The sequence below is a fragment of the Cucurbita moschata genome, unplaced genomic scaffold (assembly GCF_002738365.1).
Source record: "Cucurbita moschata cultivar Rifu unplaced genomic scaffold, Cmos_1.0 Cmo_Scf00048, whole genome shotgun sequence".
In the NCBI taxonomy this organism is placed as follows: domain Eukaryota; kingdom Viridiplantae; phylum Streptophyta; class Magnoliopsida; order Cucurbitales; family Cucurbitaceae; genus Cucurbita; species Cucurbita moschata.
In genome coordinates this window covers 539103-559953 of record NW_019268564.1, presented here as the reverse complement: position 1 = coordinate 559953, position 20851 = coordinate 539103, and the positions used below count along the sequence as shown (strand labels likewise).

The following is a 20851-nucleotide window of genomic DNA, read 5'->3' as shown; positions in this document are numbered from 1 at the left end:
TTTTTTTTTTTTTTTTTTTGGGATGGGATGATGAGCCATGTCCCCCATCCATGGCAGGGAATCTAGATTTTCCTCGAAGATTTCTTTGCTCGACACGGAATGGTTGGGGTTTACCGAATACATTGAGCACGTTGATTGTAACAGCTCAAGCCCACCGGTAACAAATATTGTCTATTTTAAAACGGTTTTAAAATGCGTCTGCTAGGGAGAGGTTTCCATACCCTTATAAGAAATACTTCATTTTCCTCTCCAACCGATGTGGGATCTCACAATCCACACCCTTGGGGGCACAGCTTGCTCGCTGGAACATCGTCCAGTGTTTGGCTCTAATACCATTTGTAACAGCTCAAGCTCACCGCTAGCAAATATCATCAGCTTTGGCCCATTACGTATTGTCGTCAACCTCACAGTTCTAAAACACATATGCTAGAGAGAGGTTTCCACACTCTTATAAGGAATGCTTTGTTCCCCTCTCCAACCAATGTGAGATCTCATAATCCACCCCCTTGGGGGCCCAGCGTCCTTGCTAGCTCACTGCCTGGTGTCTGGCTCTTATACCAATTGTAAAAACCCAAGCCCACCATTAGCAATATATTGTTCGCTTTGGCCCGTTACCTATCGCCATCAGCCTCACGATTTTAAAACACGGCTACTAAGGAGAGATTTCCACACCCTTATAAGGAATGCTTTGTTTCTCCCTCTCCAACCGATGTGAGATCTCACATCGATGATCAAGTTTAGTAGCGATATCGGTTTAGATCCGATGAAGCAACTTTCTTAGCCTAATAGCATATCAAAGAGTCTTTCTTATCCATAATGAAAACAAATGAATCATTTTTGTCCTTCAGCAGGTAAGATGCTATTTCTACCATGCTAAGATCGACACCGAGAACACCGATGAAGTTGCCATGTGGCAACGTACAAGAGGTGGCAAGTATATAGTCTACTTCACAGCTTATTGAATGGGACAAGCCCTCTTCAATTACATCAAACAAGAACGACAATACATTCTGCAAAAGAACTCTTGCATATATATGTCACAGCAGCAGATACAAAACCAAAGCATATCAGATCATTGTTGTCATTTCCTGTCAATCAATACATCAGTAGGCTCCCAACAACAATAATTGGTTCAAAAAATTGGAAATATCTAATTCTAGAGCACTCTTGAGCTTCTGCCTCAATTCAAAATTAGTGTGCATAGTATCAGTTAACAATGGAGGTGCATCTTCCTATATTATCACGGCCTTTTCCGACCTTCTATCTCAATTTTTCAAAATTCATGTGCATAGTTCATCACATTGAGATACCGTTATGCTTACGCTACCTTGACTAATAAATCTTAGCTAACAATGGGAGTCGATCTTCGTACATAATCACATCGTTTTCCAGCCTGTAAGCAATGTTTTTTTCTTATGAGAAGCATGATTCTAGACAAGTTATATTTATGATGAATTAATATGAATGCTAATCAGAGTGCAAGACAAAGAAGGTTGCTAGAAGAATAAACGAGCCATATTTACCTAGCAAATAACAAAGAGAAAAAGCTGTCACACCTTGATTACAGACCAATTCGTGCAAACTAAATAGAATAAATTGGCTTATATTCCTTGCGTTATGGGCTATGCCTCGAGATCATTTTCAATATCCCATAGAGAGGTTAAGAAACTTGGGAGATCCCACATCGGTTGGAGAGGGGACAAAGCATTCCTTATAAGGGTGTGAAAACCTCTCTCTAGTGGACGCGTTTTAAAACTTGGAGGGAAAAGCCCAAAAAGGACAATATCCACTAGAGGTAGACTTAGACTATTACAAATAGTGTCAGAGTCAGTTACCAAGCGGTGTGCCAACGAGGACGCTAAGTCTCCAAGGAAGGTGGATTGTGAGATCCCACATCGGTTGAAGAGGGGAAAGAAGCATTCCTTATAAAGGTGTGGAAATCTCTCCCTAGCATACGCGTTTTAAAACCTTTAAGGGAAAAGGCTAGAAGGGACAGTATCAGCTAGCGGTGGGCTTGGACTATTACAAAACGCAATCCTTTTTTTCTTTTTTATTTGTGGGTTAGGGAGTTGACAGCTGAGGTCGAGGTAGGAACTAGGAAGAGACAAAAGCTAGTCGTCCAAAAAGAGAAGTCCAATGTCCGAAGATATATCAGTTTTCAGCGAACGATTTGCAAAGTCTAACGTCTCAAGGACGTTGTCCTTGACAAAAGAGAATTTCTCACGGACATATCATATTCTATGACCCCTCACCATACCGCCGATCAAAGAGCATAAAACCACTTTAAAAGAACTCTATATTTCTATGAATTTTCTGAGCAAGCAAACTTATTACCATACACAAGAAGAATCCATTAGGAGGCTCATAGCTTAATGTATTACCACCATTTGATTACCAGCACAAAAGAAGCTTTCATTAATCAGAACAGTAAGGTCTAATCTTAACCTTCTATAACCAGCAAATTTTAGTATTACCTAGAAGATATTCATTGGGAATAAACGAGAAAGCACTCTTTGATGTATCAATGTAATAGCTTAAGCCCACCGCGAGTAGATATTGTCCTCTTTGGACTTTTCCTTTAAGGACTTCCCCTCAAGATTTTAAAACACATCTACTAGGGAGAGGTTTCCACACCCTTATAAGGAATGCTTCATTCCCCTCTCCAACCGATGTGGGATCTCACAATTCACCCCCCTTGGAGGCTCAACATCTTCACTAACACATCACTCGGTGTTTACAGCTCAAGCCCACCGTTAACAAATATTGTCCTCTCTGGGTTTTTCTTTCAAGGTCTTCCCCTCAAGGTTTTAAAAAGCGTTTGTTAGGGAGAGGTTTCCACACCCTTGTAAGGAATGCTTCGTTCCCCTCTCCAACCAATGTGGGATCTCACAATTCACCCCCCTTGGAGGCTCAACATCCTGCTAACACATCGCTTGGTGTTTATAGCCCAAGCCCACCGTTAACAAATATTGTCCTCTCTGGGTTTTTCTTTCAAAGGCTTCTCCTCAAAGTTTTAAAAAGCGTCTGTTAGGGAGAAGTTTCTACACCCTTATAAGGAATGCTTCGTTCCCCTCTCGAACCGATGTGGGATCTCACAATCCACCTCCTTGGAGGCCCAGCGTCCTTGTTGGCACATTGGTGGCTCTAATACCATTTGTAACAACCAAACCTACCACTAGCAAATATTATCCTAAACCCTAAATATTATCCTCTGTTAAAGAGAGGTTTCCACACCAGGAATGCGTCATTTCAGATCCCACAATCAATATTAAAACAAGAGCAAAATGAAAACAAAATCTGCAATAAACCCCTACACAGGAAGTATGAATCATTTGTACTTCAAGTTAACACAACACTTCCAAACTTATTCAGGGAAAACAAAAAGCACATCTATGAAAAGCTTCCTTTAAGCTCGAAACAATAATCTCTAAGAATTGGCCACTAAGAACAATGACGAAGGAAAATTTTTAAACCCATTCTACAAGACTAAAAAGAATATATATAGTCTTACCAAATAAAGAAACTATGTCTGTCTACGAAGTCTCTTCCTTAGCTTCTTGTACTTGTGTTTGTTCATCTTGCGTTTCCTCTTCTTCTTCACGCTATCAGCCCACAGCTTCCGAGAATCGTCATCTTCAACATAATCCGGCTCGAATCGAATCGAGCCAGTTGAGGAGATTTGCTGCAAGCAAAGCCCAAATGGAAAACTAGGGAAGAACAGCGAAAATTGAGACGGATTCGAAGTTGAAACAGCGTTTAAATTAGAATCACAATGGCCGTCTGGTTTCCTATCAATGTCAAGAGGCTGGTGAAGAATATAGGGCAATGAGAGATTTTGTGAGGTCTGGCTAGCGAGAGCAGCAATTGTTCTTGTAGGTGGCGATTTTCTAATGAGCTTTTGAAGAATCGACGCCATTGGAACAGAGCGAAGCTTTTGAAACTAAATGAAGCTTTATCTTTTAGAGAGATTTACTGATGGAGATGAAAAAGAGAAGTCGGAAGAGAGTGGGAGAACGAACAGCGCCACAAACCCTAAGCAGATGAGAAAGACAGAGGAACAAAATTTGGATTTTTTTTTTTTTTTAGGAAAATAATTAACCTTAAACTCGTCAAATTAAAATTAAGACAAGCTAAACTCAATAATAAAAAATAAAAAAATCTCTATAAATTCCTTCTACAAAAAAAAATATAAATAAATAAAAGAATTATCCCAACATTTTTTTTTACGATTTAGATTCAAATAAATAAAAATTTTATGAATTGAGTTGTAATATCCTATATTGGTTGGGGAGGAGAACAAACCACCGTTTATAAGGGTGTGGAAACCTTCCTCTAGTAGACGCGTTTTAAAGCGGGGAGGGGAAGCTCGAAAAGGGAAAGCCCAAAGAGGACAATATTTGGGCGGTTACAAATGGTATTAGAGTCAAATTTCAATCCTGTGACCTGTGGATTAGGGCCTACCACGCTTCCGCTGCACCACTTTGAGCCAGACATTGGATGATGTGGGGGGTAGACACGAGGCGGTGTGCCAGTAAGAACACTGGGGCTCAAAGGGGGGTGGATTTGGGGGCGGACGCTGGGCCCCGAGGTTAGACACGAGGCGGTGTGCCAGCAAGAACACTGGGCCCCAAAAGGGGGGTGGATTTGGGGGCGAACGCTGGGCCCCGAGGGTAGACACGAGGCAGTGTGCCAGTAAGAACATTGAGCCCCAAGGGAGGTAGATTTAGGGGCGAACGCTGGGCCCCGAAGGGAGTGAATAGGAAAACAAACCACCATTTATAAGGGTGTGGAAAATACCTAAGTTGTTTAATTTTAAAAAATTCATTTTATACAATATTTTATTTTATTATTCAAAATATATCTTTTTTATTATGGGGTAATTTTTTAAAATAAATATTTAAGTGGAGCTATAAATCTTAATTAAATTTTTAAAAAAAATAAATAAATATTTTTCGAATTAATATTTTAAAACATTATTTAATAAAAATGGTTTGGTTGGAAAAAATTTACAGCATTACTCCCCAAGAGAATGCAAAAATTGCAAAACTTCCCCAGATCTTTCCAAAATTAAAAACTGGCCCCCACTTTTCTTCGGAGTTTTTCTCGAGCTTCCTGTGCAGAGGCTTGCTTTCAATTCCGCTGGTGGGGGTTCCATGACATCGACGATGGGAAGGCGATCCATATGGGTTGCTCTTCTCGTCATCTCTCTTCTTTTTTCGTTGCGACCTCAGAGAGTTTCTTCCACTCTTCCTCTTCAATCATTGAATCAGGTGCTTATTTTCGCCGATGAATTTAACTTCCGTCTGTTATTATTCAAATTTTGCGAGATGGATCTTCATTAATCCCTTTTGAAATGTAATTTCACTGTTTGATTTCGCAAATGAACGATGGATGGGAAGATTCTATAGTAGTGACTTTGTTGAAATGATCTAGAGTTTGATTTAGATTCCTCACGACTTGGTCTCTTTGACCGGATGATCTGTTTTAGAATGTTCTCTGCGTTTCTGCATCGAAATCCAATGAAAATTTGTTGATGTGATTTCTGAAAATTCATCTGGGAGTCGAAATATTTGAAGTTTTCTGAAACTTTGTTGTATTTTTCATCGCTACTTATGTCCACTTCCACTGAATTTGTGTGCTATGAGTGAGGATGTGAGATCTCACCTCGGTTGGGCAAGAGATCGAAGCATTCTTTACAAGGATGTAGACAAGTTTTAAAAGCTTGAAAGGGAAAGCCCAAAGAGGATAATATTTGCCAGTGGTGGGTTTGGATTGTTACAAATGGTATCAGAGTCAGTCAATTGTTACAAACGGTATCAGAGCCAGACACCAAGCGATGTGCCAGCGAGGAGGCTGAGTCTCGAAGGGGGTGAGGCGGTGTGTCAGCAAGGACGCTGGGCCCTAAAGGGGGTGAATTAGGGGGTCCCACATCGATTGGAGAAGGGAACGAGTGTCAGCGAGGACGCTGGGCCCCGAAGGGGTGGATTGTGAGATCCCACATCGGTTGGAGAGGAGAACGAAGCATTCTTTACAACGGTGGAAACCTCTCCCTAGCAGATGCATTTTAAAAACCTAGAGGGGAAGCCTGATAGGGAAAGCCCAAAGAGGACAATATCTGCTAGCGGTGGGCTTAACTTGTTACAAATGGTATCAAAGCCAGACATCGGACGATATGCCAACGAGGAGGCTGAACCCCGAAGGGAGTGGACACGAGGCGGTGCACCAGCAAAGACGTTAGGCCCTAAATGGGGGTGGATTGGGGGGTCCCACATCGATTGAAGAAGGGAACGAGTGCCAGTGAGGGCGTTGGACCCCGAAAGGGGTGGATTGTGAGATCCACATCAGTTGGAGAGGAAATGAAACATTATTTATAAGCGTGTGGAAACCTGTCCCTAGTAGACGCGTTTTAAAAACCTTGAGAGGAAGCCCGAAAGGAAAAGCCAGAGGAAGACAATATTTTTTCCATTTTCTTACTTGTTATGGTTAAATGCAATTTATTACTGGAGGAACTTCAATTCTATGAATGACCCTCTTCTTTGCTGTCATTTTCCATAGGGTTCTAAAGATTCTGCCACTGAGAGGTAATATTTGGTTTCTTTACCGTCACCTATGTTCCTATATAATGGTAATAAATTTTGAGCTTTGGAGTTGATGTCCAGTGCTCCAAAGCAGGATTGGAACGATGCTCGTGAGGTACACTGCTCGAGAGAAAGGAGTAGGGCGGCGTGGAAAATAATTGAGGAGGTATTCATTCAACATTTGATTCTTATAGTTATTGTTTTTACCTCGACGCATCGATACGACCATTCGTATGATATGAAACTTTATCGAACTAAATCAGAACGTTTTTACCTCGACGCAGTATCTAATGCCCTTTGTGGATAAAAAGAAACACAAGATTTCAACGGAGTGTAGGCTTCACCCGGATAATGATATGTTCAGAGATCAAGAACAGCACAAAACGCATCTAGATTTTAATGACTGGAAGTGTGGATATTGTAGAAAAAGATTCTATGAAGAGAAGTATCTTGATCAGCATTTTGACAATAGACACTATGATTTGCTGAATGTGGTAAGTTTCCGTTGATGATTCAATTCCCAATTGATTCTTAGTTAGTCATATAAGATCATTCTAGAACGTCTCTAAGAATCGTGAGCTTTCGTTAGTTCGTAGTGGATTATATGTCTATACTTTTTTGAGTTCCTGTTGTGAGGTGGGAGGAACCGAACATTTAATCCTTTGATCAAAGGTATATATCTTAATTAGTTGAGATAATGCTCAGGCTGACGTTCACAGTGGATTATATTGCAATAGTCAAGTAGATATAACACGAAACTTTAGGTACATTATAATATGTTTATGCTTCTTTCTAGTTATCCGATCGTGCCTATTCGAGTAGACAGGGTATTCATATGGACTTCAGTCAAAAAGATCTTAAACTGACCCAAGTACCTGTAGTATTTTGTGTCTTTAGTAACCGATCTGTGTCTTAATAATAGTTTCCACTATGCTTTTGTGAGATTCCATATTGGTTGGAGAGGGAAACGAAGCATTCCTTATAAGGGTGTGGAAACCTCTCTCTAGTAGATGCGTTTTAAAACCTTGAGGGGAAGCCCGAAAGCCCCGAAAGGAAAAGTTCAAAGAGGACAATATCTACTGGCGGTGGGCTTGGACTATTACAAATGGTATCAGAGTCAGACACTGGGCAGTGTGCCAGCGAGGACATTAGGCTCCAAGGGGTGGATTGTGAGATCCTACATTGGTTGGAGAGAAAACGAAACATTCCTTATAAGGGTGTAAAAATCTCTTTATAGTAGACGCGTTTTAAAATCTTGAGAGAAAATCCAAAAGAGAAAGCCTAAAGAGGACAATATCTTCTAGCGGTGGGCTTGAGCTTGGGCTGTTACACCTTTCTTCTACTTATACATCACGAGTATAACCCCTAGACGTTAGAAAAAGCATTGTGTACTTCAGTTTTAGCTGATATGGCACTCGAATCATCTTGCTCGTGTTTAATCCAGAGTCGAAACAAGTGCATGGCAGATCTTTGTGGTGCATTGCACTGTGATCATGTGATGGATTCAGTATCACAGAAGAAAAGTAAATGCAATCCTGCTGCTACTGCAAGAAACAAACACATGTGTGAGGTAACCTCAAAAAACTTCCTGTAGATTTCTTCTTTATATACTCACAATTCACCACACAATTGTTAACTCATTGCAGGCTCTTGCTGATAGTTGTTTTCCCATCAACCAGGGTGTAGCGAGCCATCTTCACGGTAGCTTCAGAACTCTCCCCTACAACTTTCATTACTATCATCTATCTAATGGAACTCTTTTGGTGTTATTCAAATGGTAGAATTCTTCTTGCGCCAGTTCTGTGATGCACACACTTGTAGCGGAAAGCCAAAACCGTTCTCGAGAGGTCGACAGGTATGTAGTTTCGTTGTATGTATATATATGGCTCCTTTTTATCAATGTCTCATGGTATATGATGCCTGTTGAGTGTCACAATCGCACTCTTGTAATAGCGAGAGAGCGATTGTGCGGCACTTGTTCTAACCAAGCGAACAAGTCAGCCGTGAGAAATTCGGACATCACGGACAACGTCGACATATGTTCAAACCTCGAGTCATGTTGAGAGAAAAGGTTTAGAAAACGTGCGCGAGGAAATACATTTGAAACGGTTTGAAGAATTGAAGAAAACAACGTTATATGACTATAAGCAAATTAAGAAATATCACGGCTTAAATAGGTAAGAAGAAATGACAACTAGTCATATCCCCTATAGTACATTTTGGGGCATTTTAGCCCTGGCGAGTGTAAACATGGTTTTGGTAAATGGTCATACACCCTCGTATTGTCCCAACGTGAAATGGTAAAGGCCTATTTAGGATGAAAGCATGTAAAAGGGGTTTTGGAACGAGTATGCAACCATAGACAATATGTCTTGGACAAGTAAGATCGGGACATCTGTTGTGCGGCCATGCGGCCATAGACAATACGCTTTGGACAAGCATGACCGTGACATTGAGTAATCTTCAAGTTATCACATTGGTCTCTCTTATCTTGATCGGCTCTGAAAAATATCAACATGCCTTGTTGTGTTGTCAATGAACTTTTAACATACGTAAGAATTGTTCAGTCAAATCATCTGAAGTTTGTGTTTCGTTACTGCATCAAATTCACTTGTTTATCCAATAATCATCTAAGGTTCATCGGTCTCTTCCTGTTCTAACAGCTAGCAAGAAAACAATTCTAACCCGTTTTCTTTTTTTAAAAAAACCCAACTTTCATCGAAAAAGAAGAAAGAATCTATGTGAGATCCCACATTGGTTGGAGAGGAGAACGTAGCATTCCTTTTAAGAGTGTGGAAACTTTTCTTTAGCAGACATGTTTTAAAACCGTGAGACTAACAGCGATATATAATAGGCCAAAGTGGATAATATCTGCTAGCGGTGAGCTTGGGCTGTAACAAATGGTACAGAGCTAGACACCAGGAGGTGTGTCAGCGAGGACGTTGGGTGGGCCCCCAAGGGTGTGGATTGTGAGATCCTACATCGGTTGGAGAGGATAACGAAACATTCATTTTAATGGTGTGGAAACCTCTTCCTAGCATACGCGTTTTAAAATCGTGAGGCTGACGACGATACGTAACGAACCAGAGCGGATAATATCTATTAGTAGTGAGCTTGAGCGGTTACAATTGGTATTAGAGCCTAACATCAGTGAGGATGCTGGCCCCCAAAGGGGGTAGATTGTGAGATCTCAGATCAGTTGGAGAGGAGAACATAACATTCTTTATAAGGGTGTGGAAACCTCTCCCTAGCAGACACGTTTTAAAATCGTGAGGCTGACGACGATATGTAATGAGCCAAAGTGGACAATATCTTCTAGCGGTGGGCTTGGGGTGTTATAAATGGTATCAGAGTTAGACACTAGGAGGTGTGTCAACAAGGACGTTTAAAACCGTGAGACTTGACGACGATATATATTGTAAGATCCTGCATGGGTTAGAGAGGAGAATAAAACATTCCTTATAAGGGTGTGGAAACCTCTCCCTGACACATTTAAAACCGTGAGACTTGACGACGATATATAACATGCTAAAGCAGACGAGTGATGGGTTTGAGTTGTTACAATCTACAAGAACATACAAAATGTAAACCCACAAAAAGAGTCCCCAACTACCAGAAATGACCTCGTCACCCGTCCAACCATATTCACCACCTCCTCCAAAGACCTCGTCACCCGTCCACCCATATGTTACAAATATCGCTTCTACATGAATCAAATATCGAGTGGATGAACATGTCATTGTAGACTTTATTCTTTTCTTGCACTTGTACTACTGAAAACCTCTGATGAACTTTCTTTTTGTCGAATGCATTCTTCGTGCAGGTTAGGACGAGTTGGTCCTACGTCGTTATTTCAGTTTTGACCATACTTATTGTGCTGTTTTTCTATGTCTTCGTTTACTTATATAAGAGGTATCTCTCCTTAGACCGGCCTACCTTCCATTTGTATCAGTCGATGAAAGGTTCGACCTTGGCTTGACAATCGTGTTCATTTTGCAGAGGAATGCGAACGAGACCACAAGTGTTGAAGCGCCTCTCGGAAAGTGGAAGAAAGAAAAAACCTTCGTAGAATAGAAAGAAACTCTTGCCCTTTCATTAACAATATGCATATTTATTTACGTAACGGGCCGTAACGGGCCAAACCGGACAACATCTTCTCGATCACTTTTTAGGTAGAGAGGGCAAAGCTTGTTCGTTTTAAGGAGTTTGTTTTCCCTCATCATTTGTAATTATAGAGCTCTAAATACAAACCCATCATCTCGGGAGCAATAAGATTTTTGTATCATAACATTTCCTTTGATGGTAAATTCTAACTCTTAAACTTTCGGGAGGGCGGTGTTTACTTGGTCTCTTAACTTAAGAGTGTCTCAATGCATTTCAAGGAGAACCAACTAGTTCTGAGTTCGAGTGACACTTCTCTCTTAACCATAACTCATCTGCTGATTCTTCAACATCAGTCGGTTCAGACCTCCACTTAGTTTCACCCAAACTTCATCTTGATCATGGATAGATCACAGGTTCGAGTCTATAAACAGTGATAATTGCCCCATGAAAACTCGTTTTTGCTATGGCTCTGGTGCTTAACCAAGCACAGGTTCGAGTTTATAAGCAGTGATAATTGCCCCATAAAAATTCGTTTTTGCTATGGCTCTGGTGCTTAACCAAGCCACTGTCTATGAGTCGTTTCCCCTTTGAATAATAAAGTCTAAGGAGTCGTTTCCCCTTTGAATAATAAGGTCTAATATATAACTGTTAGTCCTTAAATTTTTTATTTTATGTCCAACAGATCTATGACATATTCATCACTGACATTACCTAAAAGTTCGTAAACTAAACTTATAAATGTCTCACTTTTCATAGATTTTGGGAAATGTTATTTTGTATTTTGGTTTGAGAAGTGACTTACTGTAATAGATGTTTCTTTATTTTTTGGCAAAAGTTCTCCAAGTCATTCTCGCTGGACGTAACGGTTGTCCAACTGAATAAAGTTGCAATGCGGAAAGAAACTCAACTCGATAAATCCTAATATGCTTCGTTATTTAACCTAAAAAGTATTGATAGACACGATAAACTATGATCTTAACCGATCATTATTAAAATTTAATATAATAGGTACACGTCAATTTATACCGATCATTATTAAAATTTAATATAATAGGTACACGTCAATTTATCTACTATAGCAACTTTACAGTCAATTTAACATAATTTTAAATTTTTTAAAAATTTAAAGATATTTTTTTAATTTTTCAGAAATATTATTAAAACGTTTGAAAATTAAAAAGTAAAAAGTTTTTGTTTTACACAGCCAACTTATACAATATTTTTATTAATTTAATCTATTAATAATTATCATTTAAAACATAATAATTAATTATAGCCGTTGCAAAAGAAAATACCGACCCGAACCGCATTCAAATACGAACAAAATCCGACCGTTGGGAAGTTCATCGTTTTGAACTAATCCATTTCTTCTGAGTTGAACCAAAGAAAAAAAAAACACTGTTCACTCTCTCGTTGATGATCTCCTTCACCGATTCGAATCCGATCTGAAATGGTGCAAGAGGGATCGACAACAAGCGCTTCAGAGCCAGAACGAGAAACGGTTGGATCGAAACCGCTCGAAATCGGAAATGATGGCGCGGGTTACTTTAGCCCTAGATTCAAATCGGCGGCCGCCATGGCCGGCTGGGACGAAGAAGCGCTTCTAATCGCGAGCCTCGTCGTCGAAGACACGCCGGACAGAGAGTTCCGGCAGAAGAAACGATTAGTTCTCCAGTGCAAGAGTCCTCTGTCTGGTTCGAGAAGGTAGACTATATATTTATCGATTCTGATTCTTCTCTCGGTTCCTCCATATCTATGCGCAGATTCTAGGGTTTCTATTCGGATTGATTGGAGTTGTTTTGTCTGAAATTTGAGTTCATTTCTTGTGTGCTTTTTGTAGGAAACGAAGGGCTTCGGCAAACTTAATCTCGATTCCGGCGGCTGTTCTTGACCTCGAGGAAGAAGAATCGACTGTGAAAGGTAGATTTCCATTTCCATTGCTTGGAGGATTCGGATTTCCATTTGTCCCTAATTTCTAGAAAATTCTTGGAGGATTTGGTTACCAAATTTCTAATTGAGACTCAGATCATGAGAACTAGGTGTTTATGATCCATTTAAATTTGTATCCGTCTCGGTTTCCTAATAAACTTTGATCTGCACTTAGATTAAATGTAGTGTTGTTTGTTTTTTGAATTGTGCAAATCTGATGTCCCACATTGACCGGGGAGTTGAACAAACCACCATTTGTAAGGGTGTGGAAACCTTTCCCTAGCAGACGCGTTTTAAAGCCTTGAAGGGAAGCCCCAAAGAGAAAATCCAAAGAAGACAATATTTGCTAGCGGTGGATCTGGGTCGTTACAAATGGTATCAGAGCTCCAAGAGTGTGGAAACTTTCCCTTACAAATAGTATAAGAGCCCCAAAAGGGTGTGGAAACCTTCCTTTACAAATAGTACCAGAGCCCCAAAGGGTGTGGAAACCTTCCTCTAGCTGATGCGTTTTAAAGTCTTGAGGGGAAGCCCGAAAGGGAAAACCCAAAGAGGACAATATTTGCTAGCGGTAGATTTGGGTCATTACAATGGTATCAGAGCCAAACATCGGACAATGTGTCAGACTTCTGGCCTTCGGTAGACACGAAGTGGTGTGCCAGTAAGGACACTGGGCCCCAAAAGGGGGTGGATTTGGGGCTGGTCCCACATCGATTAGAGGAAGGAAAGAGTGCCAGCGAGGACGCTGGGCCCCGGGGGTGGATTGTGATGTCCCACATTGGTTGGGGAGGAGAACAAACCACCATTTATAAGGGTGTGGAAACCTTCTCCTAGCATACGGCTTTTAATAAAGCCTTTGAGGGGAAGCTCAAAGAGGACAATATTTGCTAGCGGTGGGTCTAGGTCGTTACAGCAAAATTTATTGTACTTCTAATGTCATTACGTGCCATAGTCTTCAATTCAAAGTTTTGAAAATTGGGTCATAACAGTTCGATTAGTGTTTCGTTGTTGAAAATTAATCTTAAAACCACCATTTTCGAGTTTCTTTCATTCAAGTAGTAATTGTTGTAGCAAATGATATGAACAGATGATGCTCCAAAACAAGATCAAGAAACAGCAGAGGCTGACCCAAAGAAAAGTGATTCATTGGATGAACAGAAAGCTGGTGCTTCTTCTTCTTCTTCAACATGTTCAACTCTTCCATGCATGGATAAGCTCAGAGAAGAGCTTTCTTGTGCTGTAAGGATACTCTCTCTCACAACTTTCAACCTTTAGCTTTTTTGGATACTTATCTTATTCCTAATTGCTTTGTTTTCAATTCTTCTTCATAGATTTGCTTGGAAATTTGCTTTGAACCTAGTACTACACCTTGTGGCCATAGGTAACTCCCTCTAGACTGACTCATTGTTCTTACACTTGAATCTTATTTTTGGTTCTTTTGAGTTTGATTGAACCCTAAATGTTGAGATGCTCTGTTCTGAATACTAAATTGTATATGAAAGTTGTTTGAGTTGTGGAGTAATTTTTTAGGTTAAATTATGAATTGAGAATTCCTCTCGACTTTTCATGCTAAATCCATAAATTTTAAAGGGTTCTCTAACGAGTCTCCGATCTTTTAAATTTGTGTTTATTGATCCCTAAAAGTTGAAAAGTAGCTAATATGTCATTGACCTTTATGACCTTATTAAGTTTTGAGGACGTGTAAAAGTCATAAAATTGAAAGTTTAAGATGGTAAGATCTCACTCGGTTGGAGAGGAGAACGAAACATCCCTTATAAGGGTGTAGAGACCTCTCTCTAATAGACGCGTTTTAAAACCTTGTGGAGAAAACCCAAAAAAAACAATATCCGCTAGCGGTGAGCTTGGACCCTTACAACAAAGATGAACACAGGGTAATGGTAAACTGCATGCTGAACTATTGTTGTTAGTTCTGAAGTTGTTACTGTACCATTCTAAATTGTCTTCTTTTCTGCTTGAATATTGTAGTTTCTGCAAGAAATGTCTGAGATCTGCAGCTGACAAATGTGGAAAAAAGTGCCCTAAATGCAGGCAGCTAATAAGGTTGAATTTGCTACTCCGGAAGTTCCATGAAACCAAATCATTTGGATCATTTTATTTTCAGACATTAATGCTTACATGTCTCTTGTGCTGATCTTAAATTTGCAGCAATGGGAGATCTTGCACTGTAAATACAGTTCTTTGGAACACCATACAACTTCTTTTTCCTCAGGAGGTTGAAGCAAGAAAGGAAGCAAAAGGAGGGTGTAGTAGCCATGACAAGAAGATTCAAGACACAGAAAAGGCCTTCTATAGTAGTTCGTCGAACCATAACATGCGAGCAACCCGAACATCGAGTAGACATGGTAGTACTAGCTCAAGAAGAAGGGAAATAATGGGTCGAGATGAGGATGGCGAATCGAACGGTAGAATGATGCAGCAAGCTCCATTTTCAAATGCTGTAAGCAGCAGAGTTCAGTCCAGAATGCACCATCGAAGTGTTCGGCCGGTGAGGACGACGACTCGAGATGCAGATGTGAGTAGGAGGAGAGGTACGCCAGATCAAGATCAGGAGGCTGCTTTGGCACTGAGATTGCGGAGGGAAGAGTTTATGGAGGCTTTCAGAGATAATCAAGTGCAAACCAGAAGCTCAGTGTCCTTGGCTAGAGCTAATCTTAGAGCATTGGCTGCTAGGGTTGCCATTAACCGCTAGGGCTGCCATTAACCGCTAGGGCTGCCATTAACCTTCCATTAATGGTGCCCAGGAACTTCTCTATTTGTAATGCCAGATTGTTCTTGAATATTAGAAAATTGTACACAATTCGTGGGGGTAAAATAGGAAGAACGATGTTTAATCTCGGTGCTCGCTTTCGAAAGAGAATCGGAAACATTTTACATTACAAGACCAATGATATATGTATCCATCCTCCTAATCTCAGGGTTCTCTATCTTACAAAAGATCAAAATGTAAGGAGGAACAAAACTTGATTTAACAGCTTATGAAAAAATGTTACACTCCCTCATTCGAAGTACACGACATGATCTCTAACCGTGACATTACCTCGACTCGGTTTATGTCTTGGTTTCTTCAGAATACACATCAATAAGAGAACTCGTGGCCTCGTAGTGAAATATATTTTTTGACCCAGATGGCGATGTCCTCTGCACAAGCTTGGGCTTGAGGTGTCTTGAGAAGGATGTCGAGGGTAGCAAATTCGTGTACTGCATCCTTATAGTCAAGAACAGGTGCATCAACATTTACTTTTCGAAGTTCTTCGGAGTATGCTATGGCTCGATCTCTCATCCAGTCGAGTTCAGCCACCACTGTCAGTGTCGGTGGCATAAGCTTTAAAGGTGGGCCTTCTCTACCAGAAGCAAGGGGATTTGCAGCTGGATGATCAAGACTAAACTCTTCCTCAGGTAGGAACAGCTTCCAAGCAAGAAGGCACATAGCTTTATCGTAAAAGTACGAATTCGCAAACTTCAATTCTGAATGCGTAGGGACACTCCCGACAAAGAACGGATACAGGAGAATCTGTGCAACAACCTTTACAGGGTCCAAGAGCTTACCAGCCTCGACGGCCTTTCTAGCCACATAATCTGCAATATTTGCTCCACAGCTAACCCCAAGAAGAACACATCTGCTCAAAAGAAAAAGAAAAAACAAGGTCAAGTTACTACCCCGAGGATCTTTCTTGCTTCTATGAAAGGGAATGAAAGAAAGACCACTACAAAAGGGACCTATACAAAAGACAACAGTCAATTATTTTTCCAAAAAAGCGAAAAAGGAAACCAACTGTAGAGAACAATAGATAAAAGGGGTTTTTTTGGTGGATACCGACGACATCCAAACCTATCTCGGTAGCCCGTACCTCCTTAAATATTCACTTCTTTTTATCTTGAACGTTTTCGGAAGGCAACAGAGAACAAATTTTAAAATCTAAAAACAAGAAGAGATTCTTTCTTGCCATTTAATTGGCAGTGCTAACATTCGACATCATGAATCTCAATTCTCAAAGAAGCATCATGTAACAGCCCAAGTCCACTGCTAGCAGATATTGTCCTCTTTGGGTTTTCCCTTTCGGACCTCTTCAAAAACACGTCTGCAAGAGAGAGATTTCACACCTTATAAAGAGTGTTTCGTTCTCCTCCCCAGCCGATGTGGGATCTCACACATCCGTTCAGCCAAGATACTTGGGCAAAAAGGATTCTATCCAATGATTTCAACGAATATTCAGAGGAAAAGGATGCAAAATTCTATTATAACTGCTTAACCATCCTACCAGTAACAGTTCAGAACAAAGAACTGACTCTTTGAATACGTCGTTCAATAGAGCCCCTAACAAAATCTAATACAATATGATTGGATTAGGAAGACCAACGATTGAAAGATTATGCAGATTAAATATCAATTTGGTTGATCATACTAGCATATCATACGAGCCTAAGGCATTGTGAAGCTGACTGCTTCAATGCTTTAAATTTTAACGTCTAGAAAGCTACCAGTGAACCAGAAGCGGTAATGATGGACTTTTCCTCTCAAGAGGTTGGATGGAAGTGTTCAATAATGTGAGGCAATTCTTGGGTCCTAGGATGGATTATCTCGAACCATTGGCCTCTTTGCTGCGACTCGGATTTGGTAAAATGCGATCCAACTCTTTCAGGGTAAGAGCATATGGTTGTCCCATCCATCTTTTAAAACCTCATCCTCTCGTTGGTGGCAATCTAAGGTTGCAGGAAGAGGGGAGGGGTTTCGCCGCTTTTTGCGAAAACTCAACTCAATCAAAGAGAAGTTTAAGTCTTGGAATAGGGAAGTTTTTGGGGACGTTAGGGTCAAGAAAAAGGATATTTTGGGGAAACTTGAAGCTTTTCACATGTTGGAAGAGATAGAGGAGAGATTATTTGAGGCTGTGAAGGAGGAGCGACTAAATTTGAAAGTTGGGTTTGCAGAAATCACCAGACAAGAGTGTGCAAGTGGGATTCAAAACGCAGAAGTTAAATGGGCAAGTGAGGATGATTGTAACTCGGTTCATTTCTATAAAGTTGTTGGCGGTAGAAAAAATAAGAACTTCATCAAACCATTGAGAAGGAGATTGAAGAAGCTCTATTAATCTAGGACTGATTGAGGACAACATTCTTCATTTACTTCTCTTTTTATGGGTCATTAGTTGATCCTCACTCATTTTTAGAGCGGGTGGATCGGTGTCCTATCTCCCAAGGATAGAGATCCGTTTGAGGCACCCTTCTCCTTGGAGGGAGGTCAAAAGGATGTCGGTCAGATAGAGACACAACCACAGGTTTGGATGAGTTTTCTTCAACTTTCTTCCGAGACAATTAGGAGGTTATTAAGAAGGATGTTTGGAAAGTCGTCAGTCAATTCTACAAGAGATGAATTCTCAATAATGTGCTCAACAATACCTTTGTTTTGCTTAAACCCTAAGAAGGATAAGGCATCAAAGGTAAAGGACTTTAGACCCATTGATCTTATTACTAGTGTATAAGGTTATCTCCAAAATCCTTGCTGGGTTAAAAAGGTTCTCCCCTCAACGATCTTTGCTGCTCAAGGGGCATTTCTTGCTAGCAGGCAGATCTTAGGCCAAGATCTAACTGCAAATGAGACCATTGAGGATTATAGAGCTCGAAAAAAAAACGGGATCATCTTCAAGATTGACTTTCGGAGAGCTTCCGATCATGTGGATTGGACTTTTCTACATAAGGTGATGAAGAAGAAGGGACATGGGCCGAAATAGTGATTTTGGATGGAGGGTTGTTCAAGGAATGTGAAGTATTCTATCTTGCTCTATGGTAAGCAGGGAAGAATTCATGTCTCTAGAAGTCTTAGAGAAGGTGATCCTCTGGTCTATTCTAGACGGTTTTCAAATTGGTAAGGACAAGGTTCACCTATTTCACCTTCAGTTCGAAGAGGTACTATCTTCTTTTGCTTTGGCAAAGGAGGAGTTCTTTATCATTTTGAATCGTATGTTAGCCTTTTCTGATATGATCTCAAGATTTAGGATTAAACGAGGCAAATGGCAAATTTTATGCATTAATGGCGACTCCTTCAAGCTCGAGAGGTGGGCTAACTGTAACGGCTCAAGCCCACCGCTAGCAGATATTGTCCTCTTTGGGCTTTCCCTTTCCGGCTTCCCCTCAAGGTTTAATGCGTCTGCTAGGGAAAAGTTTCCACCCTTATAAAGTGTGTTTCATTCTCCTCCCCAATTGATGTGGGATCTCAATATCCACCCCCTTTAGGGCCCAGTGTCCTCGCTGGCACTCGTTCCTTTCTCCACTCGATGTGGGACCCCCACCAAATCCACCCCCTTCGGGGCCAGCATCCTTACTAGCACACCACCTCTTGTCTACCCCCTTCAGGGGACACAACCTCCTCGCTGGCACATCACCCGGTGTCTAGCTCTGATACCATTTGTAATGGCCCAACCCCATCGTTGGCACATCACCCGAGGACAATATCTGCTTGCGGTGGGCTTGAGCCGTTACATTAACTTTGTGGGTTGTGAAGTTTATACGTTAATGGCGACTCCTTCAAGCTTGGGAGGTGGGCTAACTTTGTGGGTCGTGAAGTTTAGGTCTTCCCTTCATCCTACTTGGGTCTTTTCCTGAGCCATGCTTCTAAAGGCAGTTCCTTGTAATGGAAGGTGTGGATGAGGGGAAGGGTTCAACCATACCAAATACTAACCAGGTTCATTAACACACAAAGAACAAAGGAAATCAAAGCAATTTCATCAACACAACATTAAGCCATATGATAGCAACAAAATGTACTAAGAAGAATTCTGATATCAAAAATGAAAACCTTGTTGGGTCTCCATGGGCTGCAAGCCAAGGCTCTACCATTGACGCCCCAAACGCGTCGACGATATGCCCATGAGAATCCGATTTCTTAAACTCATTGTCACTGTCTATGGCATTTCCCAAAGACTTGCTACACTCGGCCAAATTGGCCTGCTTCCCCAGCCAATTCAACACCGTCAACCCATCTTCAAACGCAGCTGGAAACCGGCTCTCGGGTGCAAGCCGATACCCAACAGAGACAACAATAACATCGCACAATTTCGCAATCCTCCGGCAAAAGAAATCGTTCGCCGCCGAACCATTGCTCCCACTAACCCACCCCCCGCCGTGAAATTGCAACATCACAGGCAACCTCCGGCTGTTCTCCGTGGCTGGCGCATACCCTCTATAAACGCCACCGGTAGCAGCGCCGGAAATCAAATTCAACCCGTCCATTTCATTACTGTAACCCCCATACCTACTCGTCCGCGGTTCTTCCGCGGAATTTCCCGAAGGACCATAGCTATTACGGCGCGTATTATATGGCTGTAAGTTATTCAGATTCTGATTAACAAGATCAGGCTGAGCATCTTGGTTAGGGCGTTTAGGTTTTGCCCTGGACGATTTGGAAGAGGGATTCGAATCGGATTCAAGCGGAGTAAGAGCAGATTCAGGAAGGAAGATCCGAATACTAAGAGATGTGAAGGGATCGATATGGATATCCTTGGTAGCAACGCCGTCGGTGAACAGAGGATTAGCGGAAGCGACGGTTTCTTCGGGACGAGATGTGACTCCAAAAGGGGTGGATTCGTCGAGTGGATCTTGGATCAGATTCTGTAAACGATGCTTCAAGAGAAACTTGAAGAACACGCTGTAGAGCTTCACAGCCACGCCTGGCATTTCTCTCGGTCTCTCTCTCTCTCTCTCTCTATGAATCTCTCCCGTTTGCAGAATCAGACGAGAAATCGCGGAGCCAAATCGGAAGAACACGACGGAGATAGAATCATGAGTGAAAATGGAATTAGGTTTGGGTACATACATGCAAAGGGAAATTTCGCTCGAGATCTCTCTGTAACGCTTCAATGGCGTTAGGGGTTCGAGAGAGGAAGAGAGGAGGAGAAGAAGAAGACGGGAGCTTTTCCAACCGACTTCATTTCATTTGATTTTCCCTCAAAAAAAAAAAATAATTTTCGAATTTTTTTTAATTAATTTAAATTTTAAATTCATTGAAAATATCAAAATCTACCCCCATAATAAAAATTTTAAAAATTATTTATTTTATATAAAATTAAATTTAGCTCTTTCAATTTTTAAATTTAAATATTAAATTTATAATTTAAATATATGTAATTATGTACATTTTTTAATCTAATTTAAAACTTTTAATAAATGTGAAATATTGTAATTTAAAGATATAAATAAATAACACTATAAACTATGCTTAATAAATCTAT

General features: G+C 40.8%; 4 protein-coding genes across 4 annotated transcripts; 2 read left to right on the top strand and 2 right to left on the bottom strand.

The window, feature by feature from the left end:
* Window positions 1-3281: 3281 nt before the first annotated feature.
* Window positions 3282-4075, bottom strand: LOC111435191. The gene has a single exon (XM_023072564.1). The coding sequence runs from the start codon at window positions 3914-3916 to the stop codon at window positions 3524-3526; it is 393 nt and encodes a 130-aa protein (XP_022928332.1). The 5' UTR covers window positions 3917-4075; the 3' UTR covers window positions 3282-3523.
* Window positions 4076-5014: 939 nt separating this feature from the next.
* On the top strand, window positions 5015-10872 carry LOC111435184. Its single transcript, XM_023072556.1, has 9 exons — window positions 5015-5270; window positions 6556-6581; window positions 6660-6744; window positions 6863-7072; window positions 8023-8148; window positions 8225-8279; window positions 8360-8433; window positions 10402-10490; window positions 10578-10872. The coding sequence occupies exons 1-9, from the start codon at window positions 5154-5156 to the stop codon at window positions 10645-10647; spliced, it is 852 nt and encodes a 283-aa protein (XP_022928324.1). The 5' UTR covers window positions 5015-5153; the 3' UTR covers window positions 10648-10872.
* Window positions 10873-11966: 1094 nt separating this feature from the next.
* On the top strand, window positions 11967-15514 carry LOC111435179 (LON peptidase N-terminal domain and RING finger protein 3-like). Its single transcript, XM_023072550.1, has 7 exons — window positions 11967-12386; window positions 12523-12602; window positions 13696-13847; window positions 13940-13989; window positions 14595-14669; window positions 14775-15295; window positions 15354-15514. Exons 1-7 carry the CDS (start codon window positions 12133-12135, stop codon window positions 15386-15388), a joined length of 1167 nt encoding a protein of 388 aa, XP_022928318.1. The 5' UTR covers window positions 11967-12132; the 3' UTR covers window positions 15389-15514.
* On the bottom strand, window positions 15450-20553 carry LOC111435169 (probable carboxylesterase 16). The gene is made up of 2 exons (XM_023072537.1): window positions 19420-20553; window positions 15450-16246 (listed from the first exon to the last, which is right to left on the bottom strand). Exons 1-2 carry the CDS (start codon window positions 20436-20438, stop codon window positions 15706-15708), a joined length of 1560 nt encoding a protein of 519 aa, XP_022928305.1. The 5' UTR covers window positions 20439-20553; the 3' UTR covers window positions 15450-15705.
* Between the last annotated feature and the right edge of the window lie 298 nt (window positions 20554-20851).

What these genes read in the sequence shown, in the direction of transcription:
- LOC111435191 (XM_023072564.1), bottom strand. Translation starts at nt 3,916, where the DNA reads ATGGCGTCGATTCTTCAAAAGCTCATTAGAAAATCGCCACCTACAAGA.
- LOC111435184 (XM_023072556.1), top strand. Translation starts at nt 5,154, where the DNA reads ATGACATCGACGATGGGAAGGCGATCCATATGGGTTGCTCTTCTCGTC. An exon ending in TGTAGCGAGCCATCTTCACG is followed by an intron (nt 8,280 to 8,359) that starts GTAGCTTCAGAA and finishes TTCAAATGGTAG; the next exon opens with AATTCTTCTTGCGCCAGTTC. An exon ending in TTCGTTTACTTATATAAGAG is followed by an intron (nt 10,491 to 10,577) that starts GTATCTCTCCTT and finishes TTCATTTTGCAG; the next exon opens with AGGAATGCGAACGAGACCAC.
- LOC111435179 (XM_023072550.1), top strand. Translation starts at nt 12,133, where the DNA reads ATGGTGCAAGAGGGATCGACAACAAGCGCTTCAGAGCCAGAACGAGAA. An exon ending in GAGAAGAGCTTTCTTGTGCT is followed by an intron (nt 13,848 to 13,939) that starts GTAAGGATACTC and finishes TCTTCTTCATAG; the next exon opens with ATTTGCTTGGAAATTTGCTT. An exon ending in AAATGCAGGCAGCTAATAAG is followed by an intron (nt 14,670 to 14,774) that starts GTTGAATTTGCT and finishes TTAAATTTGCAG; the next exon opens with CAATGGGAGATCTTGCACTG.
- LOC111435169 (XM_023072537.1), bottom strand. Translation starts at nt 20,438, where the DNA reads ATGTATGTACCCAAACCTAATTCCATTTTCACTCATGATTCTATCTCC. An exon ending in GCCCATGGAGACCCAACAAG is followed by an intron (nt 16,247 to 19,419) that starts GTTTTCATTTTT and finishes TCTTTTGAGCAG; the next exon opens with ATGTGTTCTTCTTGGGGTTA.